The sequence below is a fragment of the Danio rerio genome, chromosome 2 (assembly GCF_049306965.1).
Source record: "Danio rerio strain Tuebingen ecotype United States chromosome 2, GRCz12tu, whole genome shotgun sequence".
NCBI classification, from domain to species: Eukaryota; Metazoa; Chordata; class Actinopteri; order Cypriniformes; family Danionidae; genus Danio; species Danio rerio.
Window position 1 is genome coordinate 54907814 of NC_133177.1, and position 15051 is coordinate 54922864.

A 15051-nucleotide genomic window follows, 5' to 3' on the forward strand; every position below is an offset into this window, starting at 1 on the left:
TCATTCATGTCTCAATTCATCTTAATTATTTTTCATTTAAGCTTAATTTTGGTGTATTAAAGCTCGCTTGGCTAGAATATTCAACAGTTTTTTTTCTCAAGCTATAATAACCCTCAATCCAATCATTTTACCCCCTTCTGAAACATTATCCACAATCCCAGCTGACAAAACCAGGAGCCCCTGACAGCACACACACACACGCCACACAAAATCCTCAAAACATCATGCACCTCAAAAGATCCTGCAATGACCGTGCATCATACAGGTGAGTGGGCTTGACAAACCACCTGTAGAAAACACTCTTCACTTTTCCAGATGCTTAACACTTTCTAACAATCACTCTATATCTCAAGAAAAACACATTGTGCATTTCTGAGTGTGCCTCACACAGGTGAGTGGGCTTGACAAACCATCTGTAAAAACACTCTGCTCTCTATATACACCAGACATTTTACTTAAAATCCATCTTACAAGGATTTAATAAGGAAAACAATGTTTACTTGTGAATGGACTACAAATAATGTTGCACTACTTGCTTTCTTTAAAAGTGCAGTATGCAAGTTTGACACCCAGTGCTTGAACTGTATGCTGTTTACCACCAAGGCATAGGTGTATAAATATACACATCTTAAACATGTTTTCAGATGGCACAAATAATTTTCATAGAAACCACCTCAATAATCTTTCACACAAACTTTTTAAAGCAAAATTTCAGCGTTGTGGTGGAAATGACACTGATACTTTGCGACAGCTATATTTTGTATAAAAAAATAATATGATAATAGTCTCACATTAATAACTATAAAATATTTAAATTATTTCACTGGTGCTTCATTAAGATACATTAATAGATACCAGAAAAAAAAATATTTTAAAATGTTATTTTCATTGTTGAAGTTTAAAACTATGGGTGTGCGACAAGGCAAAAACAGTGATTTTGACCCCTTAAAGAAGGTTGAATAATATGAAAAAAATATAATAGAAAGGTGGTAATTTTTTTAAAGTAGGTTTTATTGTTAGTTTGACAAAGAAAAAGGAATTTGATCAAAATGATATATATTTTTGGATATATAATCAAAGGACTTAAAAGTGCCCGTAGTTGAAGAATGACCCATATATATATATATATATATATATATATATATATATATATATATATATATATATATATATATGCTAACTGGCAGTGGGCAAGATAAAAGACCAAAACAAAGACAGACATTCTGGCATGTAACTCACATTTTCAAAGCAGAATATCTGACTTCAGCATCGTTTTTCAGATAAACAAGAATGTTCACTTGGTATGTTTCGTAAATATCTGCAAACATATTATAGTATTTTTAACAACAATTTGAGAATGTCTAAATGCATGCAGAGGCTTGCTTGCTTGAAACTTTATAAACAGTATTTCATCATGTGAGTCAATGCATGCTAGACAATCCATACATGTGCATTTTCTTAATGTCTATGAAATAATCTTTATGTATAACAAATTGGAAAATAAACCACAGCAATGAAATCCTGATAAAACAGTTTAATCAATTAAATAATCAGGGAAGAGAGAGATTCTGTTCGTTATATGTGACTTATGTAAGAAATGTGTAAAAATTGACCTGCATGTGTTAATGTTCAGCATGCACACAAATTTGTATGGCATTCATGTACTTATTTCAGGAAATTTATTTCATGAAAGACTTACTTCATCAGTGGTCCTGCTATTATTCCTCTCTTTTAATTGATGTTCATCTTGCTCTGTTTTAAAAAGGGGAAACAATATCATATGTCATTAGCTTCATTTATGTAAGATTCAGTGGTGTTGAAAAAATATTACAAGTACTGACTGGGTCTACGTTTCCATATCCAGATGAAAGCACCAACCAGAATCAATGGAATCAGAAGAGCTGGGGCTAAAGCTAAAAACCACACGGGCGAAAGTTCTTCATCTCTGGAGGAACAATAAAAAGAAAAAAGTGAGAAAAAAAACACCTAAAGAAAACACACCCATCTCTGACACTATTCTAGTCACGTGCATCAGACACTTTAACCATCAGTCCACATCTCTAGAAAAACATTGCACATTTATGAAGTGTGCTTCACACAGGTGAGTGGGCTTGACCAACCACCTGTAGAAACACTTTTCTCTCCATACGCACCAGACACTTTACTTAAACTCCATCTTTACAAGGAAAACTATGTTTACTTGTGAATGTACAGCAAATCACTTCGCACTACTTCTTTTCATCCATTCGTTTCTGTGTTCATCAGGTCATTTCTGTGCATAGTTTGCATGTTCTTCCTGTGGGTTTCCCCTGGGTTCTCCGGTTTCCTCTCACCGTCCAAAAACATGCGCAACAAGTGAATTAATCAATCTAAATTTTGCACTACAGTCAATCTCTCATCCTGCAGCATATCTCTTTATAGCTTTAAATTTTTAGTCATCAGTTCTTATCAAGGGGGGAGATCTACCTGAGCTCAAGGCTCCCGCTATCGCCCTGCAAACGGGAGGGAGCCCAGGGCTTAAGGATCTTTTGAGGTCAGGGCTCTCTCCCGGGACAGCATGCCAAACTTGCTTATAATCAATCATCAGCCAAGTGTGAACTCTTGAAATGTGCACAGCATTTTATAGTTAAATAAATCTGAAGTCTTGCAAATTTAGTTCAGACTTTTTATTCCGGTTCATTTTAACTAGGAAACGGTCCAAACAAACAGGAACTGACAGTCACTTCCTACTGCAGAACAAAAGTCTTTTAATCTTTACCTTGATATAGCAAATGCTTTCAGAGATTGTTTTTTCTTAATGTTTTTTTTTATTATTATTATTATCAATTTTTTTTTTTTTTTATCTAAGCACAAAAGTCTGTCGGGTCAGTTGAGAATCAGTCTGTGATCTCTAATTCTGTGACAGACAGAAACGCTCCTTCACTTCCCATCTGAAGGAGAGAATAGAGAAGCACATGGCATGAGCATAGAAATGGTTTGTCAAATGTAGATCCAGCACTCTTCTTAAAGTCAACACTAACCTGTTGCTCTCAGTGCTGCTGTTTGTGATCTCAGTGCTGCTGTCTGTGCCCACAGTGCTGCTGTCTGTGCTCACAGGTGCTATCAGATATGGAAAATAACGTTAACGGCGTGTGGAAATCATGCAAAAATGGGGAATGAAGCATTTGGTTTGGTTTAGTTCTTAATTAGTTTGGTTGTTAATTAGCTGGTGCATTTAGGCTGTATTACCTGTTGTTGTAAACCTAAAGAAAAATAAGAAGATCACACACACAAAACAAAATTCTTAATGTCTGGTCCACAAAACCAGTCAGACTGTACTGTAAGTGTCAATTTCTTAATACTGAAATACAGTTAGAGTTAGAATTATTAGCCATCCTGAATTATTAGCCCCTGTACATCTTTCCTCAATTTCTGTTTAACAGAAAGGTTTTCTCAACACATTACTAAATATAAAAGTTGTAATAACTCATGTATAAAAACTGATTTATTTTATTTTTACCATGATGACAGTAACTAATATTTTCCGAGATATTTTTCAAGACAGTTCCAGTATTCAGCTGAAAGTATCATTTAAAGGCTTAACCAGGTTAATTAGGTAAGTTATGGTAATTAGGCAAGTGCAGGGCTTAATTTGTGCCAGAACACGCCAGATCCGGAACTTCTAAAATCTGATCCAGCACCTCATTTTACCGATCCGCCCTTTTAACAAATTCATGTAGATTAAACAAAAAAAAATAAGTTATCCCTATGAAATCTCAAGAAATGTGTTTTTTCAGCTCAATTTAATTCAGTAGTTTAAACAAGTAAATATATATATATATATATATATATATATATATATATATACATATATATATATATATATATATATATACATATATATATATATATATATATATATATATATATATATATATATATATATATATATACACATATATACATATATATACATATATATACATATATATATACATACATATATATATATATATATATATATACACATATATATATACATATATATATATATATATACATATATATATATATATATATATATATATATATATATATATATATATATATATATATATATATATATATATATATATATATATATGAGCGTATAACAGCGGTTTGCTCTGTAGACAATCACAAAAAAAATATTGCTTAAAAGGACTGATAATATTTACCTTAAAACGGTTTGAGATATTAAAAAATGCTTTTATTCTAGCCAAAATAAATCAAATAAGACTTTATTAAAAGCATTTATTTATTAAATATTATCGGAAATACTGTGAAAAAAAAATCCTTGCTCTGTTAAACATTAAACATAATTTGGGAAAAAAATAAAAATGAAAAAAAAATAACAGGAGGGCTAATAATTCTGACTACAACAGTATATAAATTAAATGAAGGCTGATTAATTAAGTAAATAAATCAGTAAAATAAATAAGTTTGGTTTCACCTACTTGAAATTATAGAATCTGAGGGTTAAAAAAAATCTAGATATTGAGAGAAATCACCTTTAAAAAAGATATCAAATTAAAAAGCTCTTAAAGTAGCAATGCATATTAACGGATCAAAAAGTTTAATATATTTACAGCAAGAAGGCTACAACATTTATGTCTTCATAGATCATGATCTCTACTTAATATTCCAATGATTTGTGAAATTAAAATATATATATATATATATATTTTATATATATATTTTATATATATATATATATATATATATATATATATATATATATATATATATATATATATATATATATATATATATATATATACATACATATATATACATACATATATATACATATGCAGATTTCAGTTGCAACCCATATTAAATACACTCGCCTGTAATTATCACGTGGTGTACAGGTCCTAATTAATTGGTTCGGGTGTGTTTAATGTGGGTAGCAACTGAAATCTGCAGGAAGGTGGCTCCCCAGGAACAGGGTTGGCCACCCCTGGGCTATATGCACAGCTAATATTTTTTTTCCTCTACCAATAAACTTTCAGTAAAAGGTTAATGTGACTTTTTTTTCAATTTTATACAGTTCCTTATACAGCACTGATGTTGTAATGTCATTAAATATGATCCGTTAAATAGACTTAAGCATTTATTTAGTTGTTCAAGTGTAAAACAAGATGAAAAGCCGTTTTCACATGCCGTCAGGATCAGCAGGTGAGCGCAGAAACTCCATTGAAAATACTGGGGTAAAATGAACTGTTATATTTTAAAGTCATGGCGGTGGGAAATGTAAATTATTGCAGTGCTTCTTGTTCATTCTGAAACCCACTTTATTTCATATATCAATCAGGTATAGTGAAGACCATTGATTTTTAAAGAAAACAGATCTTAAACTATTTAATATTGTAATGGCATACAGTTCACCAGCAGTGCTTTAACTGGGTTACTAAAAATTAAAAGTCCTTCTGCATATACCCTATTTTGACCCATATAATAGAGTATTGACAAAAATGTACATGTGAAACATAATGCTGGCTTTGTGGTCCAGAGTCACAAATTATCAGAAATATTGAATTTGATTTATTATATACAGTATACAGCATGCAGCTCATGACAGAAAATCTACATACAGTTATATTAATAAGTTACTTACCCGTTGTGTTGCTCAGATTTCTCTGTGATAACAATTGCTGTCAGATAGATTAAGAAGATTTATTATTAATAATATTATGATTTCTTAGTGTCATGTAAAGAGTCATCTATTAACTGGTTTTGGTTTAGTGAGAGTGAAATTAGGAATCTGCAGATTTTCAAAAGTATTAAGCAAAACTATCTTTGAAAAAACAAATGGACGTGATTAATGAGTTTTACCAGTTACAGTGAGTTGAACAGGAATGATACGATATCCAGCAGAGCAGTAATACCATCCAGAATCAGAGAGTCTCAGTCCAGTCATCAGCACAGTGAAGCATCTTTCACCATCATCACTGATCTGCACTGATGAACTCTGGGATGTGTCCGTCTTTTCCTCTGGGTAAAAACACTTCTGGTCTTTATATCTGCACCACTTTTTCTGTGAATTCCTGTATCCAGAACTGTATAAACACTGGAATGTGACATTATTGCCTTCATGTTTAGAGACACTGCTGCTCATCACAGACACATCAGGAGCTGAACGTACAGAGAAAAAAGGAGGTTAGAGATTAAATTGATTGAATATTTATTATTCAAACATGAAACTCATTTCATACCTGTTTGAACTCTGAGTTGAAGCTTCTTTGTTTCATCACTTGTAAATATTCCTCCAATCTCCACAGCACACCAGTAATATCCAGTGTCTTCATGCTGCAGGTTCCTCATAGTCACAGTAAAGAAACTCTGATCTGGATAATCAATCACTGACGCTTTTCCTTTGGTTTCATTAGTATACGCCAGAATAGAGCAGGACCTGTATGAATCTGTTTTATAAAAGCACCAGTATTTCTTGTACTCTGCATATCTCTTGTCATAAAAACATGGAATAACAACAGATCCTCCAGTCTGAACGGTTAACACTGGATCTACATATGCAGTTTTGCACTCAGGACCTGAAGAAAGAATAAAAATTCTAGAGTCAATATAGAGTCATCGTCACTAGTTAATTGAACAAATATATATATATATATATATATATATATATATATATATATATATATATATATATATATATATATATATATAAAGAAAGAAAGAAAGAAAGAAAGACATAACACTTGCCTTTTATGAGCCAAAAGAAAAATAAAACAAACTGCATGACTGTCACACTCTGGTTCTGAGAGAGCTCTGAAAGAAATCTCTTCTCTGCACATTTCAATCTCTGGTCTCATCAGCCAACTTCCTCTGATTTTCTCAAAATGTACGATCCTTTAGACAATATGAGAAGGAAGCGGTGTGGACACACTGCACAGATCAGTTAATAAATCTCACATTCACGTGTGTGCCCTGTCTTTTGTTTCTTTGCTCTGTTTCAAGAGATCAATGAGATCAGTACTTTGTGTAATTTGTAATATTTAGAAGATAAGAGACAGAAAAGGTAATGGATACATCTACGTTACATATATGATGGATGTTACATATATTTTAATGGCTTAAAATATTGACTTTATGTCAGTAGTACTAATTTAAAGTGTATTATTATTTTTATTTAAATTTTACAACAAGTTTACTTCTCACTTTATTTATTTATGCTTTAATTGTGAATATCCATGCACCCTTTGCGCAAACATGCAATGCGGTTACGTCATTTCCCCTATATCAGGGGTCGGGAACCTTTTTTCAGCCAAGAGCCATTTTCATTTTTTTTAGCAAATGCATTTTTTTAAAGAGGCATTGATACTACTATAAATAATACAGGTTTAAACCAAATCGTTATGTCCATGCACAACTCAAAAAAAAAACAAATATAAGTCCATAAATGAAAATAAATAGAATCAATAGAACAATTAATTAATAGATTAACAGAAGTTTTAATAGAATTCCTTTCTTTTCGCCATCACCACTTATGAATGTTGTTTGATTTTACATGCACAAGGTTACCAGTAATGTAAGTTGTTTGCCATATATTGGTGTCGTGATTCAGGTTTATTCACAGTGCCGCACCCGTGGATTAGTTGAAATACTATTTTATTGTAAATTATTTTTTATTCATTTCACTGTAAAAAAAAAATAGACTTAAAAGGAATTATATTAGTGTTTTCAACAGGAAACTTTTGGATTTCTAGTGACGGTTATAATTTTTTAAACTGCAAAATATTATTAAAGGGAGCCAGCTGGAGAGCCACATATTTTTGCTCAAAGAGCCACATGTGGCTCACGAGCCATTTGGTTCCCTATCACTGCCCTATAGAATAGTACCTAAAGGATTTCAAAAGAACATATCAACGTATATATACAAAGGCATAAGTTTACATATAACTAAGCCATTAAATTATTTTTGTGTTGACTTCTAGTTGATCGTTTGGTATCAGACATGGCTTATATGAAAGGCAAATGCCTCTAGATTACGCTTATTTGACCACAATAAAATATGATCATGCCTTGATTTTTAATTCTTTAATTAGGACAGTAAGGGTTGACTTTGCTTAGACAAAAGTCTTGTCACTAAACATAAATAATGTCCAGTATAGAATATAAAGTCATGCTGCAGTGGAGAAAAAATGAATGTAGTGTCTGACTCCCATGAGCTTGGAGGACTGCATCCATACATCTCTGTAATGACTCAAATCACTTATTAATAAAGTCATCTGGAATGACGAAGAAAGCTTTCTTGCAGGACTCCCAGAGTTCGTCAAGATTATTTAGATTCATCTTCAATGCCTCCTTCATCTTACCCCAGATATGCTCAATAATGTTCATGTCTGGTGACTGGGCTGGCCAATCCTGGAGCACCTTGACCTTCTTAGCTTTCAGGAACTTTCATGTGGAGGCTGAAGTAAGATGAGCGCTATCCTGCAGAAGAATTTGCCTTCTCCTAATGTAATGTGCAGCACAAATATTTTGATACCTCAGGCTGATAGATACAGATGATTGGGATGCAGTTCAATAGATGATTAAAAAAAATCTACTTTCTTCCACTTTTCCAAATCATCAACTAGAAGTCAAGTTATTAATTGTTGCTCTTACAACTGGGATCAACAACAAGACTTTTGTCAGGAAGTGTAGTGTGGATGGAGTTTGTAACAATGGCAGTATGGACAAAAAGCTTTCCCAGTCTAAAACACGGCTTAAAGTAAAAACACACTAGTGTAAATGCAGACTAGTTTAAGTTAATATAATAAAAGCTGTGATAAAAGCAATCATTAAAGCTTAAAAATGTCAAAATATTAAGAAATAGACAATATAGCAACTATATTACAGTGTTTTTAGTTGTTTATTGTCACACACAAAAAGCAAAATGTTAGAACTTTCATGAATGTTTTTGTATATTGCAGATAACAGCTTACACGTATTCTGGGGAAATGTTTTAAGAGAGCTTAGAAAAATATACAATATGATCATTAAACTTTACACTTTCAGTAATGAAGATATAGACGCTGTCACTGGGGAAGTAACTTTTTAAAAAAGACACATTTGTGCCTTCTAATAAATACATTTAAGGTACAAATATTAATCATATAGGTACAAAAGTATTTATTTTAAAAATGCATCCTTCGAGTAACAAATTTTTTACCCCATAACATTGTTTAAACGATTATTTGTAATAATCAAAAAAAATTATATATATATATATATATATATATATATATATATATATATATATATATATATATATATATATATATATATATATATATATATATATACACACACACACACACACACACACACACACACACATTGAGCAAATCCCAGTATTATGAGGCAGAGAATCTTGTTCTCTGCATGTTTACTCTCAACATTACAGTATAAGAAAGTCTAATAAAAAGACATTCCAAGATTAAGTGTGAACATCATGAGAACGCACAATTAATATTATAGATGAATGTTGTATAAATTATGTTAAACCTTTACAATATTAAATCTGTGGAAACATTTATTATTAGCTTGTCAAATAAATACAACAATATATAGAAAAAGACATAGATAGTTCCATTTGGAGTCAAACTAATTATTTTTTCCAAATTATTTTTAACTTTAACAATAATAAATGCAAATCTGAGGAGACTTTCATAAAAGCAAAGCACACAATTTAATGGCAAAATAATCTGAGATAATGGATAATCCTTCTATAGAGAATGATGCAGAAGAAGATTCATTCTTACAGTGGCATGGCAGACACACAACATATAGATTAAGTGGAATACATACAGTTCAGCTTGAGGATTTTTAGGTTAAACCTTTGTAACTGTCCTGCCAACACTGACTAATCATGACAAACTAAAAAAAAAAATTTTTTGCAATGGTCTAAGGCTTCTGATTACATATTGTACCACAAAATGTTTTTCACAGTTGTTGCTGTTATGTTGGAAGAGTAATAGATTAACACACATTTAAAGTCACCCTACAACCTGTGGGACCTTTTATGGTTATATTTAAAACATAATATTTTAGTATAAATCTAAAGCAATCATGACTAAGTTTATATAAGTTGAAAGCCTAAAATTTCTAGTTTTAGTATGCTGTAAAAAAAAAATCCATAATTTTATGGTTTATTTCTGGCAGCTGGGGAAATTTATCGTAAAAAAACGAACATTAAATTACAGAAATTAACTTCAATTTAAATTTCTCGAGGTAAATTCCTGAAATTCAACTACTGTTATTTTACAGTAATTTCTTTATTTTTTTTGGAAATAAAATATCGTTAAAAAATTACCGTTAAATTACAGAAATTTATTGTAAAATAGCAGAGGTTGAATTAACCATAAAATTACAGACTTTTTTGACAGTGTATACATACGGTGAGGGATTTTCAATAGATATTACTATTTGCAACAAGGATACTAACCGTATCAGAGTCGTAAGGCATTACTCTGCTACAGCAATCCACGTTTAAAACTTATTTAGTTATTTTTAGAAGCTAAATTTAAATAAAATACCACCAAACTGCCCATGCTACTTTAGAATCATATGTTTACTTTACAAATATTGTCAAAATTATGAAAACATACATTTCATAATCCTAAAAACATAGGGGGTGATCTTGTATGGTCATCAATGTAAACTGAATGTCACCTGGTGGTCATGTTTGCAACTGCAGCCTCACAAAATCCTTTTGAAAGATAATTTGAGATATCAACTTAAAATTTGGAGCATAATTTGCTCAGATAATTATCTTTTATTAATCTGTCAATTTTATGCTAAAACATGTTTTGAAATATACAAATTTTATGTAATACTATAATGTATACATTGCTTTAATTATTTATTTACATAAAGATAAAGGCATATAACTTTCATTTTATTCAACTTCTTGTACTGTTTCCACTTCAGCTACAATCTGACATCTGTTGTCTTTAAAATGAGACCAAGCTGAAATCTATGCATCAGAGCCTTGAAGATTGACATTCGTTTAGGTTGAACATGTTATTTCCATGTCTGTTCATACAGATTTGGCGACAGTTAAAGGGTTAATGACTAATTTTGTTGTGTAATACTGATACAGTCCATCTTTTTTCGCTAGATTGACATTAAATTGCAGAATATAACTTACTAACAAGAAATGTAGTAAACAATTAACCAAAGTTTGTTATTGACAATAAATTTAAGAAAAATAAGACTATTATGTTTTTGTACTGGTAAAATGAAAGTGACTGACAGCAGACGTCTCACACATTCAACTTGCAATTGGCTGTATTAGTGAACAAGATGTTGCTATGGACTTATAAACAAGTATGATGATTTATTTTCAACTGAAACAGGATATTGAGTCAGGGACTGGGTTTATTTTTGAGCCTGTCCTCATCTTTCATTTACAGCAAAAGTAATGGTTGGAGAAATGTGGCTATGCATAATTCACCAGAGCGTCAAACTAACATTTGGATGGATAAATGGTTCACTTTTAGCATAACAATGTGCGAAAGCAAAATAAATGCACAATTTTATTTCATGCAGACTTAAAGTTAACAGACTTTTGTTTTGCATCAGGAAGCCTTAACAGCAGATACTGTAGGTCTGAAAGCTTGAAAATGCTGCCTTTGAAAGATGCATTCAGAAGTAAGAAGGCATCAGGCACATCTGAAAACGTAATAGAATTAGATTTGGGTTTGAGTAAATGTATGTTTTGCAATCGTATTGAAACGGCAGATTATTTGTTTGTTTTTTTTTTTACTGTATGTATGTGGATGCATTATGGTTAGATGTTTATAACTGGCTTTACCCAAAGATTTCACACCTCGGGATCTTTAAAAGGTGCAGTATGGAAGTTTGTCACCCAATGGTTGAACAAGGTATTACATTCCAGGATCAAAACAAACGTAAGCGCAGGTTGCCAGAGCAAATCTGACTTAAGTTGTGTTCTAAATAAAAACAATGGTATGCAATAGAGGGAAGTATTTTCTTTATTAACAGGAATTCTTTTGTTCACCACGAATTGTTATATTAGAAATGGCTTCACTTTCTTGCTGCTGAACAACGGGATGAACGGACAATGGTTACCTCAGGTGCAGCTCAAGTGCTTTTTTCAGTGTTAAATGCTAATAATGTGAGTTTGAATGACATTTTGCATGACATTTATTGCCATACTACTAAAAGCAGCAGCAGATAGTTCAGCCCAAATCTTGAAAGTAAAATAAACTCTTTGAAATTGAACTCTAGAACTGTGATTCGGTGTAAACCAACACATATCAGTGATTCAGCATGTACATTTAAGAATGTTAAAAAGGTTTAATATGTATTAATTAGATCATAAACGTTATCATTTCGTTGGAGGGCAGTCAGTGCAATATTCTGTGCTTGTGAATGGCTGTATTTAAATTTCACAAAGCGTATTGTTAGGACACGGGGGTACAATGAAACATGCTCACCTAAAGTAAAAATGTGTAATATTTATATTATTAGCTAGTTAATCACCACCTTATGTGGAACTCTGAATCTGTGTCTCATTTCGGAGTCTGCTACTGTCCACCAGAGGTCGCATTTCAGTCACAGACGCATGTTTTGTGACCCTTTCCGAATAAATGAAAGATTGAATGAATGAATAAATGAATGAATGAATGAATGAATGAATGAATGAATGAATGAATGAATGAATTATGCGGTTTTCCACCAAGGCAAACCGTGGTGTTGAAATATAATTGGCTAAACTGGCATCAGGCAGGTTATAGGAACCAAAACAAAGACAGCATCCCGGTGTTCTGACGATCTGTGCTACCTCATCAGAATGTGCTCATGATAGCTCAATCCGTCAAATTTCATCTTAAAAAACAGGGTTAGCACATCTTGTCAGCTTAAAATGTCTATCAGAATGTACTACCTCCTTAAAGAAGGGTGTAATAACAGGCGCAGCACATTCTGTCAGCTTCAAATGTCAATCGGAATGAACTACCACTCTAATAAACAAATTAAATATAATACTAATGAAAAAATAATAGTTAAGGCAGTCTCTGATAAACATTTGAAGCTGCTACACCTTTTTCTACATAGTTCAATAGAGTAGTAGTTCATTTCGATAGATATTTGAAGCAAACAATATGTGCTACTCCTGTTTTTACATCCTTATTTTATGTGGTAGTTCATTCTAAAAGACATTTGAAGCTGTCAAGATGTGCTAACCCTGTTTTTACATCCTTATTTTATGTGGTAGTTCCTTATAATAGACATTTGAAGCTGTCAAGATGTGCTAACCCTGTTTTTACATCCTTATTTAATGTGGTAGTTCATTATAATAGACATTTGAGGCTGACAAGATGTGCTAACCCAGTTTTTACATCTTTATTTAATGTGGTAGTTCATTATAATAGACATTTAAAGCTCTCAAGATGTGCTAACCCTTTTTTACATCCTTATTTAATGTGGTAGTTCATTATAATAGACATTTGAAGCTGACAAGATGTGCTAACCCTGTTTTTACATCCTTATTTAATGTGGTAGTTCATTATAATAGACATTTGAAGCTGACAAGATGTGCTAACCCTGTTTTGGTGGATGAAACATGACAGATTAAAGCCATACTCATCACTATGTACAGTTGTCTTGAACATGGGCCAAAGCACGCTTGTCCCCCCTCTCGTCTCCCCCGACGGCCCACACTCACATTACATTTGGGCCTGGGCATGCTTACGTCATCGATGATGCGCTTTTCAGTAGAAAAGCTCTCTCGCTCAGCACAGTGGAGATTTCTTTATCAGTTATATCGTTTAAGTTGTTTGATATGCGGTGACACTCAAATATTCAAATATTTTGCCGAACAGATCCGCCACTTTTGACGCTCATAAACGATCATAAAGTCCTTGTGCTGCAGGAATTAGGGGGTTTGCTGAAGGTGCACAGCTTTCGTGCAGTGAGGGGTTTGCGTCTTTAATAAACTACGACAGTTTGCGTTTATTAAAACAGTTAAAATGATTCATTAATCCATATGAAACAGAAAGTCACATCTCACTTTCAGTTTCAGGCCTAAGCCTGGTTTATACTTCTGCGTCAAGTGACCGGCATAACCCACAAAGCAGGCATCGCGCGTGGCTGTGCATTTATACTTCTGCACGCTGTCTCTGTTGGTCTGCATTAACACTTCCGAAACGCTAGTTGGCAGTGAGGTGTAAATGTTCCTCTGTGTCGAGTTTCTTCGCTGCTTTTTTGCTTTTCCTGAACACTTCCGGGATGTACAAGTGGCTCAAACTTGCTCATTTTGAGGCAGAAACCGGTGGACGCGCAACAACTTTAACTATGAGGTAAACACAAAACAAAACTTTCCATCCGGAGCTCCTTCACGGGACTCCTCACTTGTAAACAATCGCTACATTGGATTCGCGCAATTCGAGCGGCTCTCAGTCCCGCCCAGACTCATCAGCCCTACCAAGCCGACCAATCACAGAGCTTGCGCTACGCGTTGTTGCGACGTGTAGTTACATTTTTTGAGAGGTGCACAACAGTGACGCCGACGGCCACGGCGAAGGGCTATGCGTCAGCGCGTAGCATACGCCGGTGTTTGACGCAGAAGTATAAATCAGCCTTTAGGCATGTTTTGCACTCACACTTCAAACGTACCGCGCCAAAGCCGAAGTGAACCGCGCTCAGGCCCACCTCCTCCAACCGGGTCAGTGCCAGCCAAGTAAACCGTGCCTGAGCCCGATTCAGCGCACTCACACTTCTCAAACGATCCAGGAAACGGTCCTGGGCACGGTTCGGATAGCATAGAGTGAGTATGCCCTAAGCTACCAGTAGCACATTCTGAGGAGGTAGCACAGATTGTCAGAACACCGGCATGAAAAACATTTCTTAAATGTCTGCAAACATATTATGGTATTTTTATACTTTAGAAGAGTCAAAAACATACATACAGCACCTTTAATGTGAAGGACATCATCTGTGGACTTGTAATGGACATTAAGTAAGATGCGTTCTCATGCAAGGAAAATTCTATGTACACAAATC

The 15051-nt window shown here is 33.3% G+C and overlaps 1 protein-coding gene across 6 annotated transcripts in view; it reads right to left on the reverse strand.

Moving 5' to 3' along the window:
- The window catches only part of pigrl2.4 (polymeric immunoglobulin receptor-like 2.4), a 55840-nt gene extending 48412 nt beyond the window's left edge, over nucleotides 1-7428 (reverse strand). The window contains exons 1-8 of one of the 6 annotated variants that reach the window (XM_073911408.1): nucleotides 6742-6859; nucleotides 6237-6572; nucleotides 5857-6156; nucleotides 5639-5675; nucleotides 3229-3242; nucleotides 3021-3099; nucleotides 1842-1945; nucleotides 1700-1752 (exon numbers count right to left, since the gene is read on the reverse strand). In XM_073911408.1, the coding sequence (XP_073767509.1) occupies nucleotides 1700-1752; nucleotides 1842-1945; nucleotides 3021-3099; nucleotides 3229-3242; nucleotides 5639-5675; nucleotides 5857-6156; nucleotides 6237-6572; nucleotides 6742-6778 (960 nt within the window). In that variant the 5' untranslated portion in view covers nucleotides 6779-6859. Of the gene's footprint in view, nucleotides 1-1699; nucleotides 1753-1841; nucleotides 1946-2654; nucleotides 2931-3020; nucleotides 3100-3228; nucleotides 3243-5634; nucleotides 5676-5856; nucleotides 6157-6236; nucleotides 6573-6741 lie in introns of those variants that run through there. The other 5 variants (XM_073911426.1, XM_073911415.1, XR_012384838.1 and 2 more) reach the window with 5 other exon arrangements.
- Between the last annotated feature and the right edge of the window lie 7623 nt (nucleotides 7429-15051).